General features: G+C 46.0%; 1 protein-coding gene across 1 annotated transcript in view; it reads left to right on the forward strand.

Moving 5' to 3' along the window:
- Nucleotides 1-15,762, forward strand: part of LOC114631464 (protein POLR1D-like) — a 34,394-nt gene extending 18,632 nt beyond the window's left edge. The window contains exons 2-3 of the mRNA XM_028779821.1: nt 5,287-5,361; nt 15,065-15,762. Of these exons, the coding sequence (XP_028635654.1) occupies nt 5,287-5,361; nt 15,065-15,335 (346 nt within the window). The 3' untranslated portion in view covers nt 15,336-15,762. The remainder of the gene's footprint in view (nt 1-5,286; nt 5,362-15,064) is intronic.
- The last annotated feature ends 583 nt before the right edge of the window (nt 15,763-16,345 follow it).

The following is a 16,345-nucleotide window of genomic DNA, read 5'->3' on the forward strand; positions in this document are numbered from 1 at the left end:
GGAGGGGAGGAGAGGAGAGGAGAGGAGAGGAGAGGAGAGGAGAGGAGAGGAGAGGAGAGGAGAGGAGAGGAGAGAGGGTTGCCCAGTAGTGCTAGCCTTCCTTCTCTTGTCATTGTAGTTCAAGGTTTTGGAGGTACAACTGACTCAGTCAGTATAAACTAAGGTTTGCATCTTAGATGGCCCCCAAAAGGTTCATCTGTTAAAGGGTTGACACCCAGCTTGGTGCTTTGAGAGGTGGAAAAACCTTTAGGAGATGGAGCTTAGTGCAAGTTGGTGTGTGGTACCCCCCCACTCTGTAGAGGGACAATAGGACCCAAGTCCTTTCCTTTTCCTGTGATGCTTCATCATCCCTAACCAGCTGTGCTTTGCCACACGATATCTCCATCTGTGCCACCTTCCCTGGCTCTAAGAGCAGCAGGACAGCTGCTACAGCAGACACAGTGCTGCGCTCAGCCAAGGTATCAGAGCTGTGTCAGGCTTCTGCACTGTCAAGTCAGCCGACACTGATGCTTCCCTTTCAGTGTCTGAGGACTGTCTGCATGGATGAATGATGCTTCTGCTTGTGTATAGTGAAGGCAGACCAAAGTGGGGGCCCGTTCTCTCTGCTGGGTCTCTTGCTCCCTAGGAAAAGGGATGTTTCCTAGATATGCATCCTTGCTGAGTCTTTTGGACAGCTCAGGAGGATCAACATCCTCCATCATAGAAGGAATAACTCTACTTGGCCTCATTCTGCATCTGACTGTAATTCCTGCCTTCACTTGGATCAGTGTTGTGTTGTTTTCCACTGGTACATTTCTACTGCAGTCAGTTGCTTGGCCAGGGGCCGTAGCTGTTCTTCATCTCGGACCCATGTTGTCATGCAGGGATGTGCTTTGCTGCTTTGCTTCTACTTCCATGTCATCTGTTGTTTACTACTCTGCTGCAGATATAATATCTTGATTTAATTAACTAATATAAAATAACAAATAACTAATATACATTCATTTTATATACCATGCTTTTAAGCAGTGATTTTCAACCTGAGGGGTACATCCCCTTTGGGGTCAAATGTGTCTTCACAGGGGTCACCTAAAACCATCAAAATACAGATACTTACATTATGATTCATAACGGTAGCAAAATTACAGTTATGAATAGCAATGAAAATAATTTTATGGTTGGGGGTCAATCACCGCAACATGAGGAACTGTATTAAAGGGACGCACCGTTAGGAAGGGTGAGAGCCACTGCTTTAAAGTCTGTCAAGCACCATGCAATGGTGTAGTCAAGCCTGCACATTGCTTCACACGCTTTTTCTTTATGTGGTGAGAACTCTTGAGACCTTCAAGGATTCAGTGCTAGCTGTTAAAGTTACCACACTGCCCAGCAGCTCACTTGAACTCTTCCTCTGGATGTCATCTCCCCAGACTCCCCTCCCTTGTTCCCTCCAATGGTTGGTGCCATTCTGCCGTCGTCGTTTCTCACCTAACTGTCTTAGCTTCCAGTATAAGTAAGATGACGGAATATTTGCATTGTAGCACCTTTCCCATTTTCCTAGTCAGTGTCTGGTCTGTGCTGTCACAGGTCACAGTATTTCCTTTTTATTTTTAAGGCTGAGACAAACTCCTATGTGTCCTTTTCCGGACTGATGAGCACAGGTTGAGCCCATAACTTTGCTGTTGTGAAAATGCCATAGTGAGCATGGGGGTTAGACACATGGCAACGTAATGGTATCTTTCCGTTTCTGTTGCTGAGATAAACCACTGTGACCAACAGCAACTTAGCAAGATTTTAGTTTGACTTATGGTCCCAGAACAGTTTGAGCCAAATTAAATTCCTGCCACTTAACAACCTTGTGAGGCAGCTAAGATGGTCACCATCACTACAAAAGGTAGTCCTCTTCGGCTCTGATAGGTTTGTCTGTCGTTAGGTAAGCAGTACTTTTCTTTCTCTTTGGTCTGTATGGACATGAAATTAAAAGATTTCAGTAGTGCTCCATTCAAGTTTATGACATGAGTGTTTTCAGAAACTAAGCCTGACATACTGGCATACATGCCTGTTATTCCCAACTCCAAGAGGCAGGCACATCTCAGTGAGTTTAAGGCTAGCCTGCTCTACATAACAAGTTCAAGCCATCTAGGGCTGCAGAGTGAGCTCCCAATCCTCTTGATGACTTTCTGTAAGTACACCACACATTGAGCTTTAAAGTCTGTATGTGGGTCTTCCTTTGAAGTATAACAGTAACAACAGCGTTCGTGGGGAGAGGCCTGGCTCTCCTTGGAGGCTGTCTTATTGACCAACCAATGGCTACATTTAGTACAGCTTATTCCATGCCTTCTTCTCTTGTCGTTTTGGACAGTTATGAGTTGGAGTCTTACATACATCCTTATAGCTGAGGTCGACCTTGAACTCCTGGTTCCCTCCTCACATTCTGAGGTTACAAGTGTGCACCACCACAGTCAGCTCAAAGTTCATTCCCTGAACTCTACTCAGTTCACATGGCTTTAGATGGAGTGTCATTGTGTATCTCAGGCTGGCCTCACACTCCCTGGACTGGACCTTCCTCCCTCAATCTCCTGAATGCTGGGGCCTCAGACATGGGTCACCATACCTAGACCTTCATCTTTTATCTATGAATAATTCATTTCGCTTTGCAAACTACCCCAGTGTTCCAGTTGAGTTTTACGTTGTTTTCCAAACCTTTGCAATGTATACTTTCTTCCTTGGATGCTAACAGGTGCCCCACATAATCAAATGGTTTTCTGAAATTAAGTTCAAATATCCTGACTTTCTTCATCTATGTCATTAGACAGTAAAACATGAAGAACTGGTACTGTGTCTGGTTTACAGATCCACAAGACCTTGTCACTAAACTCCTCATTACTGCTGCCTACTTAGAAGCTGTGGGTGGCATTTTGCAGGTGTCCTGTGGAATCCCAGTCATCTGCTTACGGTTTTGTGTTCGAGACAGGGCCTCTCTCTGCAGCCCTTGAAATTACAGGGATCCTCTCGTCTGAGATGCTAATGTGGGGATTCCAGGTGTGAGCCACCACGCCCAGCTTCCCTCACAAGGTCCAGTCAGAATTTTCTCTGGGCTTCTGGTCCTTTGAGAAGATCTAGCCAACCACTTGCTTTCCTCTCCAAGTCCTACCCTGCCCTGTGGGAGGGAGGTCAGGTTGCTACGGTCAGCTTCTCTTGAATTATGCCCAGAAGGTTCTCACATGTGCTTGACTGAGTTACCGACTTGAGGAATGGTAATGGCCAGGACCTGTCAGAGGGCAGCAGTTAGTGGTACAGGTTTCTGCTAGTTCCCTAAGAAGCCTGTTTTGTCACCAAGCCCTGCTTGTTAGAACACGTCCCTTATCTGAACCTGTTTTCCACCCACCATGTGGCATATCCTGTGCTCCAGAGTTAGCTGATCAAAGGTAAAGACTTGGGAAGGCACGAAGCACCGTTTCCTTGTGTTCTTGTCCCTCAGCTTTGGTGTCTGCAGGTCACCTGACTCAGTTATCAGCCACTTTTTGAGGTACAGCTGCTCTGACTTTAGTCCTTTGTTCATTATTTACCGTTCATTTTCTCCTTTGTTTAGTTGTCTTGCATACTTACTGCTGCATAGAAGGACATCATTTTAACTCAAGAAATGGGGGGAGGGGCCGGTGAGGAAGGCTACCAGCCTTGACCTGAGTGGGATCCCCAGCGCTCATGTGCAGGAGAGAAGTACTTCATACAAGTTGTCTCTAATCTTCCCATGCATGCAGGTGCACACACATGCAAATAAATGTTCAAATTTTAAAAGAGACACACAGACTCAGTTATCTCAAAGCTAATTCAGCTGACGTTGGTGCTAGATGATTGTGATAGACCTGCAGCCTCTCCACAGAAGGCTGGGTTACCATCGTGGCAGACATGCTTCAATGAGTGCAGGACGGTGTCTGGAGTTGGTTTTAAAATGGTTAATATAGAAATCCTTTTGTAGACCAGGCTAGCCTTGAACTCATAGATGCACTTGCCTCTGGCTTCTGAGTCCTGAGATTAAAGGTATGCACCACCATGCCTGGCCATGAGTGGAGGAAAGAGGGTGCCCTTACTAATGATGGGCAGAAATATTTACCATTGGTCGGTTAACTGGCATTTCAGGCTTGTTTAGTTGCTTGGACTCTGTTGTTGCTTTTGGGTTTTCTGAGATAGAGTCTCACTGTAGCTGGGTTGTCTCCAAACTCACAACAGTCTCCCACAGCTGGTTAGACTGTGTGTGTGGGGGTGGGGGGGCATCAAACCTAGCCCTTGCACCTCAGGTGCTCTGGTCTGAGCTGTGGCCTCAGCACTGGTGTTTCCTTACTATTGTAAACATTTTAAATGCACATACACACATACAATTTGTGTCTTTTGGTTGTTTTTGAAATTAAGATGAAACAGATTTCTTATATTAAAGATATATAACTTAATAATTTATATTACAATTTCTAGTTTGTCTCTACCCCCATAAAATACTTCCTTTTCTTTAATTTATTAATTTTTTTTTCGAGACACAGTTTCTCTGTGTAGTCCTGGCTGTCCTGGAACTCACTCTGTAGACCAGGCTGGCCTGGCCTCAAACTCAGAAATCTTCCTGCCTTTGCCTTCCAAGTGCTGGGATTAAAGGCGTGTACCACCACTGCCCGGCAATTAATTTATTTAGTTTACATCTCAGTCCGAGTTTTTCCTCTCCTTCCTCTCCCACTCCCTCCCTCCCTCTCCCTATCCCTCCCTCATAACCCTCTCCCTTTCTCCTCAGAGAAGGGGAGGCCTCCAATGGATATCAACCTCGACCTATCAAGATGCCAAGGCACATCTTTTCCTACTGAGGCCAGACAAGGCAGTCCAGTTAGGGGAAAGGGGTCCAATGGCAGGAAACAGAGTCCAATGGAGCCTGGAGTCTCACATGAAAACCAAGCTGCACATCTGTTACACATGTACAGAGGGCCTAGGAAAAACACTTCTTTTTCAGAGCTGGGGACATAGTTCTGTGGTAGAGTGCCTACCTAATATGTAAGGTTTGATCTTCAGTAACATGCATACACACACATACACACACACACACACACACATACACTGGTAGAGTGCTTACCTAACACCCTAGGTTTGATCTTTAGTAACACACACACACACACACAAAGAAGGGAGGAGACAAAGTTTCTGTATAAGTTTTGTATTGAAAACTAATAGCCATTTTAAAGAAAGTTGTCCCAGCAAGGTTCTAGTCTTACAATAATGATTTCCAGAAATCTGTGTGTGTCTGCTTCTCAGACATCTTCTCTTTCCCAACAGGAAAGCCATAGAAGAATTGCTAAAGGAGGCAAAGCGTGGGAAAACCAGAGCAGAGACAATGGGACCGATGGGCTGGTAAGTTCCTGTGTAAACTCCTTACAACTTAACTAATAAACAACAGGAGGAGTGATACCAGCCTGTAGTTCTTGGCTGGAGATGACAGGATGTGAATAGAGGTTATCAGACCTTGGGTGCTGCAGAATCACCCAGAGGCTGGTGTAAGGAATGTTGCAGAGAGCTGAGTTTTGAGGAGCCCCCACAAGGAACAGTGGCCAGAGGATATGTGTAGACAGTATGGGATGGGGTTTATCATTTATTTTGGTTCACAAGGCCCTAAGATTTGGAGATATGTCTGCCCAAATAGCAGTTATACCTGCGATCATCATGCAGTAATGATGCATTTACCTTGGAGTTTCTGTACAAGCTGGAGTTTGTTCAGACTTAATATCAGAGTGCATGAGATGAGTCAGTGGGGAAAGGTGGGTCTTGCCTGACAAACTGACTTCGATTCCAGGGACCCTCATGGCGATTCTCAGGAGAGAACTGACTTCCTCAGGTTGTCCTCTGACCTCGACAGACATACAGAATAAAATATAAAATAATGCCATGAGCAGAGGAAGAATTTAACCTTATGACCTGACTCTAGTCCATTAGGCATGCTTGTAGTCACAGCAGATACGAAGTCAGTAGCTGCTCCGTAAATGCACTGACACTGGAGCTTTCCTACAAGTAATGGTTCACCACAGAGGGACCCCAGGGGGACCCCAAAGTATGACTATGACAGTGGGGGAAGAGCAGGCACTTGGGGTTCTTGTATATCTTGTTTTAGGTTTTATTTCTTTTCTCCCCCTTATGGATTTTTTTTCTTTTTGAGGTTTCCATTTATGTATACAATGAAATTTGATCATGTCTGTCTCCAATTTTCCCCTCCAGCTCCCCCTTGTGTCCCACCCACTGCTCCCCCCTCCCAACTTGTCTTTTTTTTTTTTTAATAACCCACTAAGTCTCTAGTGTGCTGCCTATATGTGTGTGGGTGTGGGGCCGTCCACTGGAACGTGGGAAACCTAACACCCCCAGAAAATGTTTCTCTCCCTCCAGAGGCTCTCAGGTTCCAGGAGCTGGTCAGTAGGGCATGGTGCCCAGAGATCACCTACCCCATCTACGCTAGGCTTTTGTCTGGCCTGCTCCCCTGAAGGTGACTAGCTACACATCTGCTTCCAGCTCATGAGTGTGACAGCCATGTCATGTCCAGAAGGCGGCATTTCAGAGTACTCCTCCTCTCCACTTCTTAATTTCTTACTTTTAAATATGCCTGTTTTTCTTATTTATTTTATATGTGTGGGTGTGTGGCCTGCTTGTATGTCTGTGCACTGGAGTTACAGGCGGTTGTGTGAGAGCTGGGAACAGAATTCCAGTTCTCTATGGAAGCAGCCAGTGCTCTTAAACCACAGAACCCTCTCTCCAGCCCTTGGTTTTGTTTTTGAGACAGGATCTCTTGTATCTTAGATTGCCCTCAAACTCCCTGTACAACCAAGAATAACTTGTGTGTGTGTGTGTGTGTGTGTGTGTGTGTGTGCGTGCGTGTGCAGGTCCCCTCCAGGCAAAAGAGGGCATTGAGTCCCCTGGAGCTGCAGCTGTAGCCTGCTGTAAGCTGCCTGACGTGGGTGCTGTTAGTCACACCATGGTCTCCTCTACAAGAGCAGTGTGTGCTCTTAACCCTTGAGCTGTCCCTCTACCACTTTGACCTGAAAATTCTGATCCTCCTGCCTCTACCTCCCAAGTGCTAACATTACAGGCACTTGTGGCTGGGCTTTAACCCAGGCCAGGCAAGTACTCTGTCAACTGAGATACATTTGTCTTATAAATTTGGATTTTAAACCATGCACACTGTTTTCTTAAATTATAAAACTAAATTAAATAAAATAAAGAAGAAAGTTCCTAATTTCTAAAAATCAGGCAAAATAAGGTAAAGTAAGGCCAATAGACCCAGCTGGGCCATTGTGTGGGATCTCTTGGCCCATTGGTACACAGAAAGGAGGTATCTCAAGTAATCTAACATTTGACTACATTTCTAGGAGACCCCCCCCAAAAAAAACCAAAAAAACAAAAAGCAAAACACAAGACATAGAAAAGCCCTAGAAATACTGACTGCCTGACCTTCAGCAGTAAGGCCTATAGGAAAGTACTGTTTCTCGCTGAAAGGCGATAGGGATCCTTTGCGGGACTGTTGTTCTCACACCTGAGGCGGTGCTCAGAATAAGCCAGACTGCAGGGTTAGAGACCCTAGTCTGGCAAGCTAGCCTTCATTTCTCATACCAAGATTTCCAAAATGCCTTCAGGCTTGAATGGTTTGCTAGAACTTTCAACATTGCTAGAATCTGTTACACTTATGGCTATAGGGTATTACAGGGAAGAGTTACAGATTAAAATAAGGCAGGATAAGAGCCTAGAAGCACAGGATCTGGGAGGGTCTAAAACCTGAAGGCTCTCCGCCTCTCCTTTAAGGAGTCAGAACATGCTGCCTCCCCAACATCAGTGGGAAGACTAGAGTGTTGCCAGCCCAGGAAGGGCCCATGAATCTTCATGTGCAAAGTTTTAACTGTGGCCCCATTGTGTAGGTGTGGTTGACTGATTCATTACATGGTTGACTGATTGTTTACATGGTTGACTGATTGATTACATGGTTGATTTTTTTTTTTTAAAGTTTCCAGGTTGACCCATATCACATGACCCTAAAGCTCTCGCCTTACATCAACTTATTTGATCTCTCTTGTGTGGCCAGCCCTCCTCCGGGACTGGAAGGTGCGGCCAGCTCCACCCTCAACAAAGACTTTTCTGTCACGTATGATGTAGATTACTTTCCAGAAGCTGAGAGCAAAGACAAGCCCTCCCTTTAGGTCAAGCCAAACTCTCACTCCACAGGAATAAACACAGTAAGATCTGGAAAAGCTTGTCATGCCAGAAAGCAAAGAAACTGTCAAAGACTAACAGCAAGTTGGAAAGTCTCTGGAACCAATTTGAAGTCAAAGATAGAATAATCCGATCAAAAAAATGAAATTATAATGCTTGAATCACCTGAAACATATTAAAATCCTTAAAGTTGTGTGCTGGCTAGTTTTACATCAGCTCGACACAAGCTAGCATTATCCTTGAGGAGGGAACCTCAACTGAGAAAATGCCTCTATAAAGTTGGGCTGTAGGCGAGCCTGCAGGGCATTTTCTTAATTAGTGGTTGATGAGGGAGGGCCCAGCCCATTGTGGACCTGGGTGTTATAAGAAAGCAGGCTGAGCAAGCCATGGGGGGCAAGCAAGTAAGCAGCACCCTTCCATGACCTCTACATCAGCTCCTGCCTCCAGGTTCCAGCCCTGTTTGAGTTCCTGTCCTGTCTTCCAATGATAGAAGTGTAAGCCAAATAAACCCTTTCCTCCCCAACTTACTTTTGCTCACTGTGTTTCATCCACAGTAGTAACCCAACTAAGACAGGTTGTGAGAAATACCACATAGCAAACCCTAGTGGTCCCTCTGAAGAGTGCCAGGAACCCAAATCACTGATCACAAAATGTGCATGGAGAGGTTCAAATACATCTCAGCACTGCCAAATAACTGACAGAGTAACACTTATAAAAGAGCTGCACTCGCCAGGTGAGGTGGTGGCAGCTCCTACCTGTAAGCTCAGCACATAGGAGATTGAAGCAGGCAGGATAACACATTTCCAGGTCAGCCTGGGCAGAACCCAACTTCCAGACCAACCCTGGGACATGAGTAGATGTCTTCAAGACAGAAGAAACAAGCAAGTACGAAGTCCTAGATTTAATTCTCAGAGTCTCCTCCCTCAAAAGCATTAACCCAGCAAACATATGTATGATAGAACAGTATTATATGCCAATGGTTTGGTTCGGTTTTCTATGGGACTGGAGGTTGAGCCCAGGACCTCAGACAGTCTAAGCAAGCACTCTGCCACTGAACCATAGCCTTAGCCCTGAACTGTATAAAGCAAACAATCCTGCTTAGGAAAATTTTTACTAATGTAACTAAAGGACTAGCCAGTAAGCAGATGCTCGGATTAGACTGGAAAATGCTCATTAACAGTACAGTTACCTCCGCTGTGAATGCGCTAACAGAGTGAACTGTGAAAAGATTGGCTAACCCAGTGAAGCTGAAGCTGTGGGACAGCCAGAAATGTAAAGTCACACAACTACTTTAAAACAGTTGGCAGTTTCTCATAAATATACACTTACCACACAGAATCTTCAAGCAGATTACCAAAGAGAATTTTAAATGGAAATCTAGGGAGAGCTTCACACAAGGGTGTTTATTGCGCTTTGTTTATAAAAGCCCCAAACAGAATGGTTGCGGCAAACTGCCTGGATGACTCTCAGTGGCATTATGGAGACTGCAGACACAAAGCATGGCAGAGTATGGTTCCACTTATTTGGCACTGGGAAGTAAGCAGTTGTGGGAACCTAGGGGCTAGAGAAGGACTCAGAATGTTCTCTATCTTGACTGTGATAAAATCTGATTTCCTGTGTTGGTTGAAGCCCAGAAAACTAGTCACTTTAATAAATAAACTTGGGGACTAGAGAGATGGATCAGTGGTTAGGAGCACTGGCTGGTTTTCCAAACCTGGGTTTGCAGCATCCACATGGTGGCTCACAACCACCTGAAATGCCAGTTGGGGAGGGGGGAGGGCTGGCACAATCTTCTGGTCTCTATAGGCATGTATATGGTGTACATACTCTCTTCCAAACAAACACTCATACATATAAAATAAATCTTTTAAAAAGAGATAAACTTATGCTAATTTTATGCAGATTATGCCATGGTAAACCTGTTTTAAAAGAGGGAGGCTGAGGACATAGCTCAGTGCTAAAGCACTTGCCTAGCACATGCAAAGTTCTGTGTTTGGTTCCCCAGGACAACAGAAACATTTACAAGTTCCAATCTTTGACTGTGACTGTGTAAAAACCATTAGTGGCTGCTGAGTCTGTCCAGTGAAAGGGGGTGGAACACGGTCTGAGGTCTCTACTGTTGCGATAAAGCATCATGAACAAAATTGGCTCGGGGAGGAGAGAGTTTGTTTTATCTTACAGCTCTCGGCCACAGACTCATCACTGAGGGGAATGAGGGTAGGACTCAGACAGGGCAGGAACCTGCAGGCTGGAGCTGATGCAGAGGCCATGGAGGATGCTGCCTACTGGCCTGTTTCTCCAGACTTACTCAGCCTGCTTTCTTACAGAACCCAGGACCCTCTCACATCAGCCATCAGTCAAGAAAATGTCCTCCAGACTTGCCAACAGGCCGGTCCTGTGGAGGCGTTTCTCAATTGCAGTTCCCTTTGAGATAGCTCTAGCTGTGTCAAGTTTGGGGGAGGGCACTTGTGCTAAATGTTGGTTTGTGACAAACCCAACCATAGTGATTATTGTTTATGGTACTGGGGATAAAGCCTGTGTATGGCCTCACACAGTGCTAGGCCAGCTGTCTTCTACAGAGCCACAGACAACCCTCACAGTGGGGAAGCTACACACACACACACACACACAGAGAGAGAGAGAGACAGAGAGAGACAGAGAGAAAGAAAGGGAGGAAGGAAGGGAGGGAAGGAGGGAGGGAGAGGGAGAGAGAGAAGACATCATGGTCAAGACACTGAGCCAGGGGTCTGGTCAGTCTCTAGTTAGAACTACTACAGAGGGCAGAGGGCATTTTAAAAGACACTGAAGATTGCAGTCCTAGCATCCAAGGTGTGAATTTTTACAGATCAGGAAATGCAGTGCCTTTAACAAATGAATGAATTATAAGGAGAAATGAAGGATACCCTATGAGTTACTAGATTTGAGGCACATCCATAAGATGCTTTGTTAGGATTCTTATCTATAATAGCTATTAGTAGGCTGGAGAGATGGCTCAGCAGTTAAGAGCACTTGCCACTCGTCCACAGGATCTGGGTTCAGTTCCTAGCACCACATGGCAGCTAACCCACAGTCATCCCTAGCTCCAAATCAGGGATCTGATGCCCACCTCTGGCCTCTCAGACACCAAGCACACACATCATACATGGACATGCATGCAGACAGAGCACTCATACATATGAAAATAAACAAATCTTTAAAATAAGTCTGAAAAGACATGTGAGGGCTGGGGCCGGCTCAGATGCACAGGCGCCTACCTTGCAACCATGAGGACCTGAGTTCGAGTCCCAGAACCCATGGAAAAAATTCTGGGTTTGACAGTGGCTGCTTGTGATTCTAGGGGAAGTGGTAATGAGGCTTTGCTGGCCAGCCAGCTTAGCCTAATGCGAAAGGCAGGCCAGTGAGAGACCTTGTCTGAGAGGACATTTGGAAAAATGACAGCTGAGGCCATCCTCTGGCATCTGCATGCATGTACACACACTTGAACTTTCCACACAGACAAGACAGACACACACACACTTTTTTTTTAAGACATGAAGGAGTGAGGGAATGGCTCAGTGGTTAAGAGTGTACACTGCTCTTGCAGAGGAGCCAAGATTGACTTCCAGCACCACAGCAAGTGGCTCAGAACAACCAGTATCCAACTCCAAGGAATCTGACCCTATCCTGGCTTCTACGGACACCACACTCTTTCACACACACAAACGTACATACACATAATAAAAAACAAAATAAATGTTTTTAAAATATGTGAAACAACTGGAGATATTTGACGATATTAAGAAGATTCACGGTGGGTTTTTAGTCATGTTTTAATTTATTTTTGTTACTGTGTGAGCATTTGATACACGTGCACATAGGCCACACGTGAGGTCAGAGGTCAACTCTGTACAGTTTGTTCTCTGCTTCCACCTTTACCTGAGTTCTGGGATCAAGTTCATCAGTCTTTTTGTTTGTCTTTGGTTTCAAGACAGGGTTTCTCTTTGCATCCCTGCCTGTTCTGGAATTCATTCTATAGACCAGGCTGGTCTCGAGCTCACAGAGATCCAGCTGCCTCTGCCTCCCTCATGTTGGGATTAAAGTGTCCCAGTGAGGATGTCACTCTTATATAACAAGCATTTTACCTGCCAAGCAAGATAAATTCATTTGATGTGTTTCTAGCTTTATCTACAAATATCTAATCATATGTAAGATTTTAATTCTGTCATTCAGAAAAAAACTACTGATGTTTGTGTTCCACTGTTGTGAATTTGGAGTGGGATCTGGGCAGTGGTGCTCTAAAGACACACCCAAGTGATTCTAAAGGTGCACACGTGTTTGAAAAGACATTATTCCTAGTTCACTGAAAAGAACTGTAACTACTTGCTAGGCAGATTCTAAAGTGGCCTTGCTGAGGCCAGGGGCAGACAGCACACCTGCACTCAGTGACCTGCCTAGGTCTGAGCCTCTGCCCTGGAGAACAACCTCTGCACACAGACCTTAAAGGAGCAGAGAGCTGGTTGTTCACATGTAAACCATGGTTTGTTTTTTTAAGTGCATAGAAAGGCTTTATTTGTAAGTAATGGTTTTAAATTTTTAAAGTAGAATGTGAGTGAGATTGTTATGTGAGATTGGGGTGTTCCATAAGAAAGATCACAGAACCTTGAGCAGCTGCCAGCAGAGGCTACTGAGCTAGAGGAAGTAGGAGTGGGGCGCCATTTTTATTTTCTAAAGAAAGGGACCATTTGGTGCTGGGCACTGCCTTGGGTATGTTTCAGCAAACGTACTTGTAAGGCTCTTGTTGGGAGCCCTTGGAAGTGAACTCTTGGCCCATATGGCTTATGTTAGTGGGCATCTGAGCTTGCCTGGCTTCCTTGTCTGCAAAGCTGTTTTTTGCTCTGCCCACATTCACAGCAGCTCCTCTGCAGCCGAGTTATCTTTCTGCTGTGATGCCCAAGGGAGAGAAGCAACAGTCGAGGGTCCATGAAGCAGCAGCCTGTGGGTTCTTTACCAGGTTGTTTTACTCTACATGCTGGGTGCTTTCCTAAAGGGGTTGGGGCCCATCTGCAGGCAGAGAGGAAAGGCCTACCTTATTCTCTGCTTTTCACTTTCAGGGCCTCCTACCCGCTACTCAGCTACATCCCCGGCAGGTCAGTTATTGGAAAGGAGATCACCTCTCAGTCTCTATTGAGATGGGCAGTTTTCTGATCCATGTGGACTTGATACTTGCTAGTGGGTAGTTCCTGAGGCAGGCATGAGAGAGCTTTAAGGAGACTTGTTTTTCTGGCCTTTGGATTTTTTACGCTCTGGTGGATAGACAAGGAGGAGGTGTTCTCAGTTGAATGAGGAGGCTGGGAGGACTGTACATTTGTCACAGATAAGCCCTTTGCACTATTTCAGGACCACAGAAATCCAGACTTTCACTTTATGCTGCAAAATTATGGGGCCCAGAGAAGTTCGCTGAGACCCCACCCCCAGCTGACTCTGCTGAGGGACTGGAACATTGCTTTGTTGGCCCCTGTGCCAAACTACTGTACTTCTCTTACTGCCTTATAACACTGAGCACAGTGCTTGCTGGTCCTGCTAGCCACGTTCCTCTCCTGTCTGTAATAGAGATAAACCAGAGCCCTGAGTGTGCTGCCGTGCAGTCATGGTCTGTACAAGTGGTCCATGTGCTGCAGCCCGGGGGCCTTCAGTCCGCCTCAGCAAACCTTTGTATGCCCACCTGCTTCTGTTCCCCTCAGTATCCTCCCACATAGCAGAAATCTGCCCACTGAGAGCCTGGTTTGTCTTCGTTGCACAGGCCTAGTATAATGTCCCACAGACAGAGGTTTTGAAAATAGTAACATCCTGACACAGGCACACATATTCCACTGTTTCTCGTTACTTTTAGGTACAATGTTGGGGACATGGTAAGCCTCAGGAGTGTTTAAGTAATTAAGGAGTATCATTTCTCAGATGGCCACACGCTGAGGCATTTGATTGCCAGGTTGTAAATGCACTACCAAGGGTGATCATGGTAGCTGTGGTGGCATTAAACAATGACATGAGTTGTAATCACCCATAGCTTTGAGATAAATATCACCTCACTGCATGGAGGGCCTGCCTCTGCCCCAGCCCTTCCATTCATTCTAGACTCATAGTCTCCAGACTCGTAGCCTCTGTAGTACAAAGGCTGTGTATGGAGCAGAAGATGGCCTGCTGTCGCTGATGAGGGGATGGCTTTGTCTGCAGAGTAGAGGGCAGCGAGCTGCATTGCATGCAGCTTGCTCCACAACCAAGCACCTGCTCGTCTGCTCTAAAGATGACTGGGAATCAGCACTCGCCAGGGCTTGTCATGCTAAACTCATCTGAGGCAGTGTTTCTTTGCCCTGACGTTGTCCATGATGTGACTGTCCTGTGTCCCTGAGTGGCCAGCCATCCCCAGTTATGTGTGCCTCTGCTCATCTGCTGGAAGGAACCTCAGCTGTAAGAGCACTGACAGACTTCCACCTGCGGTTGCTTCCCTGCTTGCTGGTAACTAGACACTTAGGCTGGGGTGAGTTTTCCCTAAATCTACCATAGCTGGGCTGTGGTGTGACTTTGCTGTGGTGGTGACTGTAGAATCTAATGAGGTAGCACTGTCATGTTCAGGCACAGGGCCATTTTGTCACCTTTCCAGAGTCTTGTTGTATAGCCTTGACTGACCTGGTACTTGAATTGTTATGTACCCCAAGCTGGTCTCAAAATCATGGCAGTCCTCCTGCCCCAGTACTACATGGCAAGGAAAGCTGGACAAACTCAGGAGCTGGTTCTGTTGGGCCTGAAGTCCTCTGTACTGATGTGGGTAGTGGGTCTGCTGTAGAGGGATTGACTCTCGCATTCATGTCTTCTTCCCTCTTGACATCCGCAGGATGAAGTGCCCTCTCGCTGGGACAAATAAAAGATTCCTAATCAACACAATTAAGAACACATTGCCCTCCCATAAAGAGCAAGACCATGAACAGAAAGAGGGCAGTAAGGAGCCTGGCAAAAGCCAAGACCAGAAGGAAACAAGTGGGCAGAAGCACAGAAGCCACTCCTACAAGCGCAGCCTTCACTCAGCCCGGGGCTCAGTGGTCTGCTCTCCTCCGAGGAAGCGGGCCTCCCGGGACAAGTGCGACCCACGGCCCAGCAGGCGATGAGATGGAGCTGCAGGGCCAGCCCAGCCCAGTACTGTACCTGCCACTGGGCACAGCAAGGAGGACGGGAGGTGGCGGGCTGACACCCCAGAGTGACTTTCTCAGTGGGTCCTTTGTTTTAAGGTGACTGTTGGTACCGTGTTGTTATTCTTATTGCTGTTGTTGTTGTTAACAGGAAAAGAAAACTTTACTAAAACAAATCCTAACTACTTTCCCCTGAAGCCGTCGTGGTGAGAGCGAGCTGATTCCGCATCACCATGCACATCCATGCTGTCTTTATCTACCTTACTTGGAAATTCATTTCAAAACAAGCAGTTTTAGAATTTGAGATTTTGAGGTTGTTAAAAACTCCTAGTTTTTTGATGTACTGCACTTTTGTGGTCATTTCCCAGAATTTCTCAAAAAATAAATAAAAAACTTAGAAACGCTATGCTTTCCTCTTTTGGGTGTCAGATGCTAAGCTCACAGTCTGAGGAACTCGGCCACACTTTGTGGTTTCTAAGTAACTGGAGTAAGGAGTCCTCAGGAGGCTTTGGGTCTCGTGCTCTGTGTCCGCTCGCAGAGGGTAAGAGAATGGCTCTCGTTCTGTTCTCAAGCTCAGCCCTTAGATAAAGTAGAATTATATACTTACTTTTAAACATATGTGGTTTGGGTGGTTCTTTTTAAAGAACTTGCAATAGTTTCATAATTATTTTACCAATAGCTAACAAGCCCCTCTGTGCTGATCTTTATAAGCAGGCGTTGCTGAACTCCAGAAGATGATGGTTGTCGGGCCTGGGAATAGGGCTACATCAGACCAGTTAGGGGAAACCAGCAAGCCCCTGGCCCTGACTCCTACAGCATGTGAAGTAGTCAGTCATGTTTTCATCCATTCTGTCAGTCAGCACTCACCCAGAGAAACGGGCACAAGAGCAAACACAGGCTAGTGCTCTGCTCCGTTTCACCGCTGCCCCAGACTCTAGGCTATGGATGTCGGCCAGAGCTAAAGCTGTGTGGTACGTATTGAAAACAAC

The sequence above is a fragment of the Grammomys surdaster genome, unplaced genomic scaffold (genome assembly GCF_004785775.1).
Source record: "Grammomys surdaster isolate TR1022 unplaced genomic scaffold, NIH_TR_1.0 362, whole genome shotgun sequence".
Classification (NCBI taxonomy): domain Eukaryota; kingdom Metazoa; phylum Chordata; class Mammalia; order Rodentia; family Muridae; genus Grammomys; species Grammomys surdaster.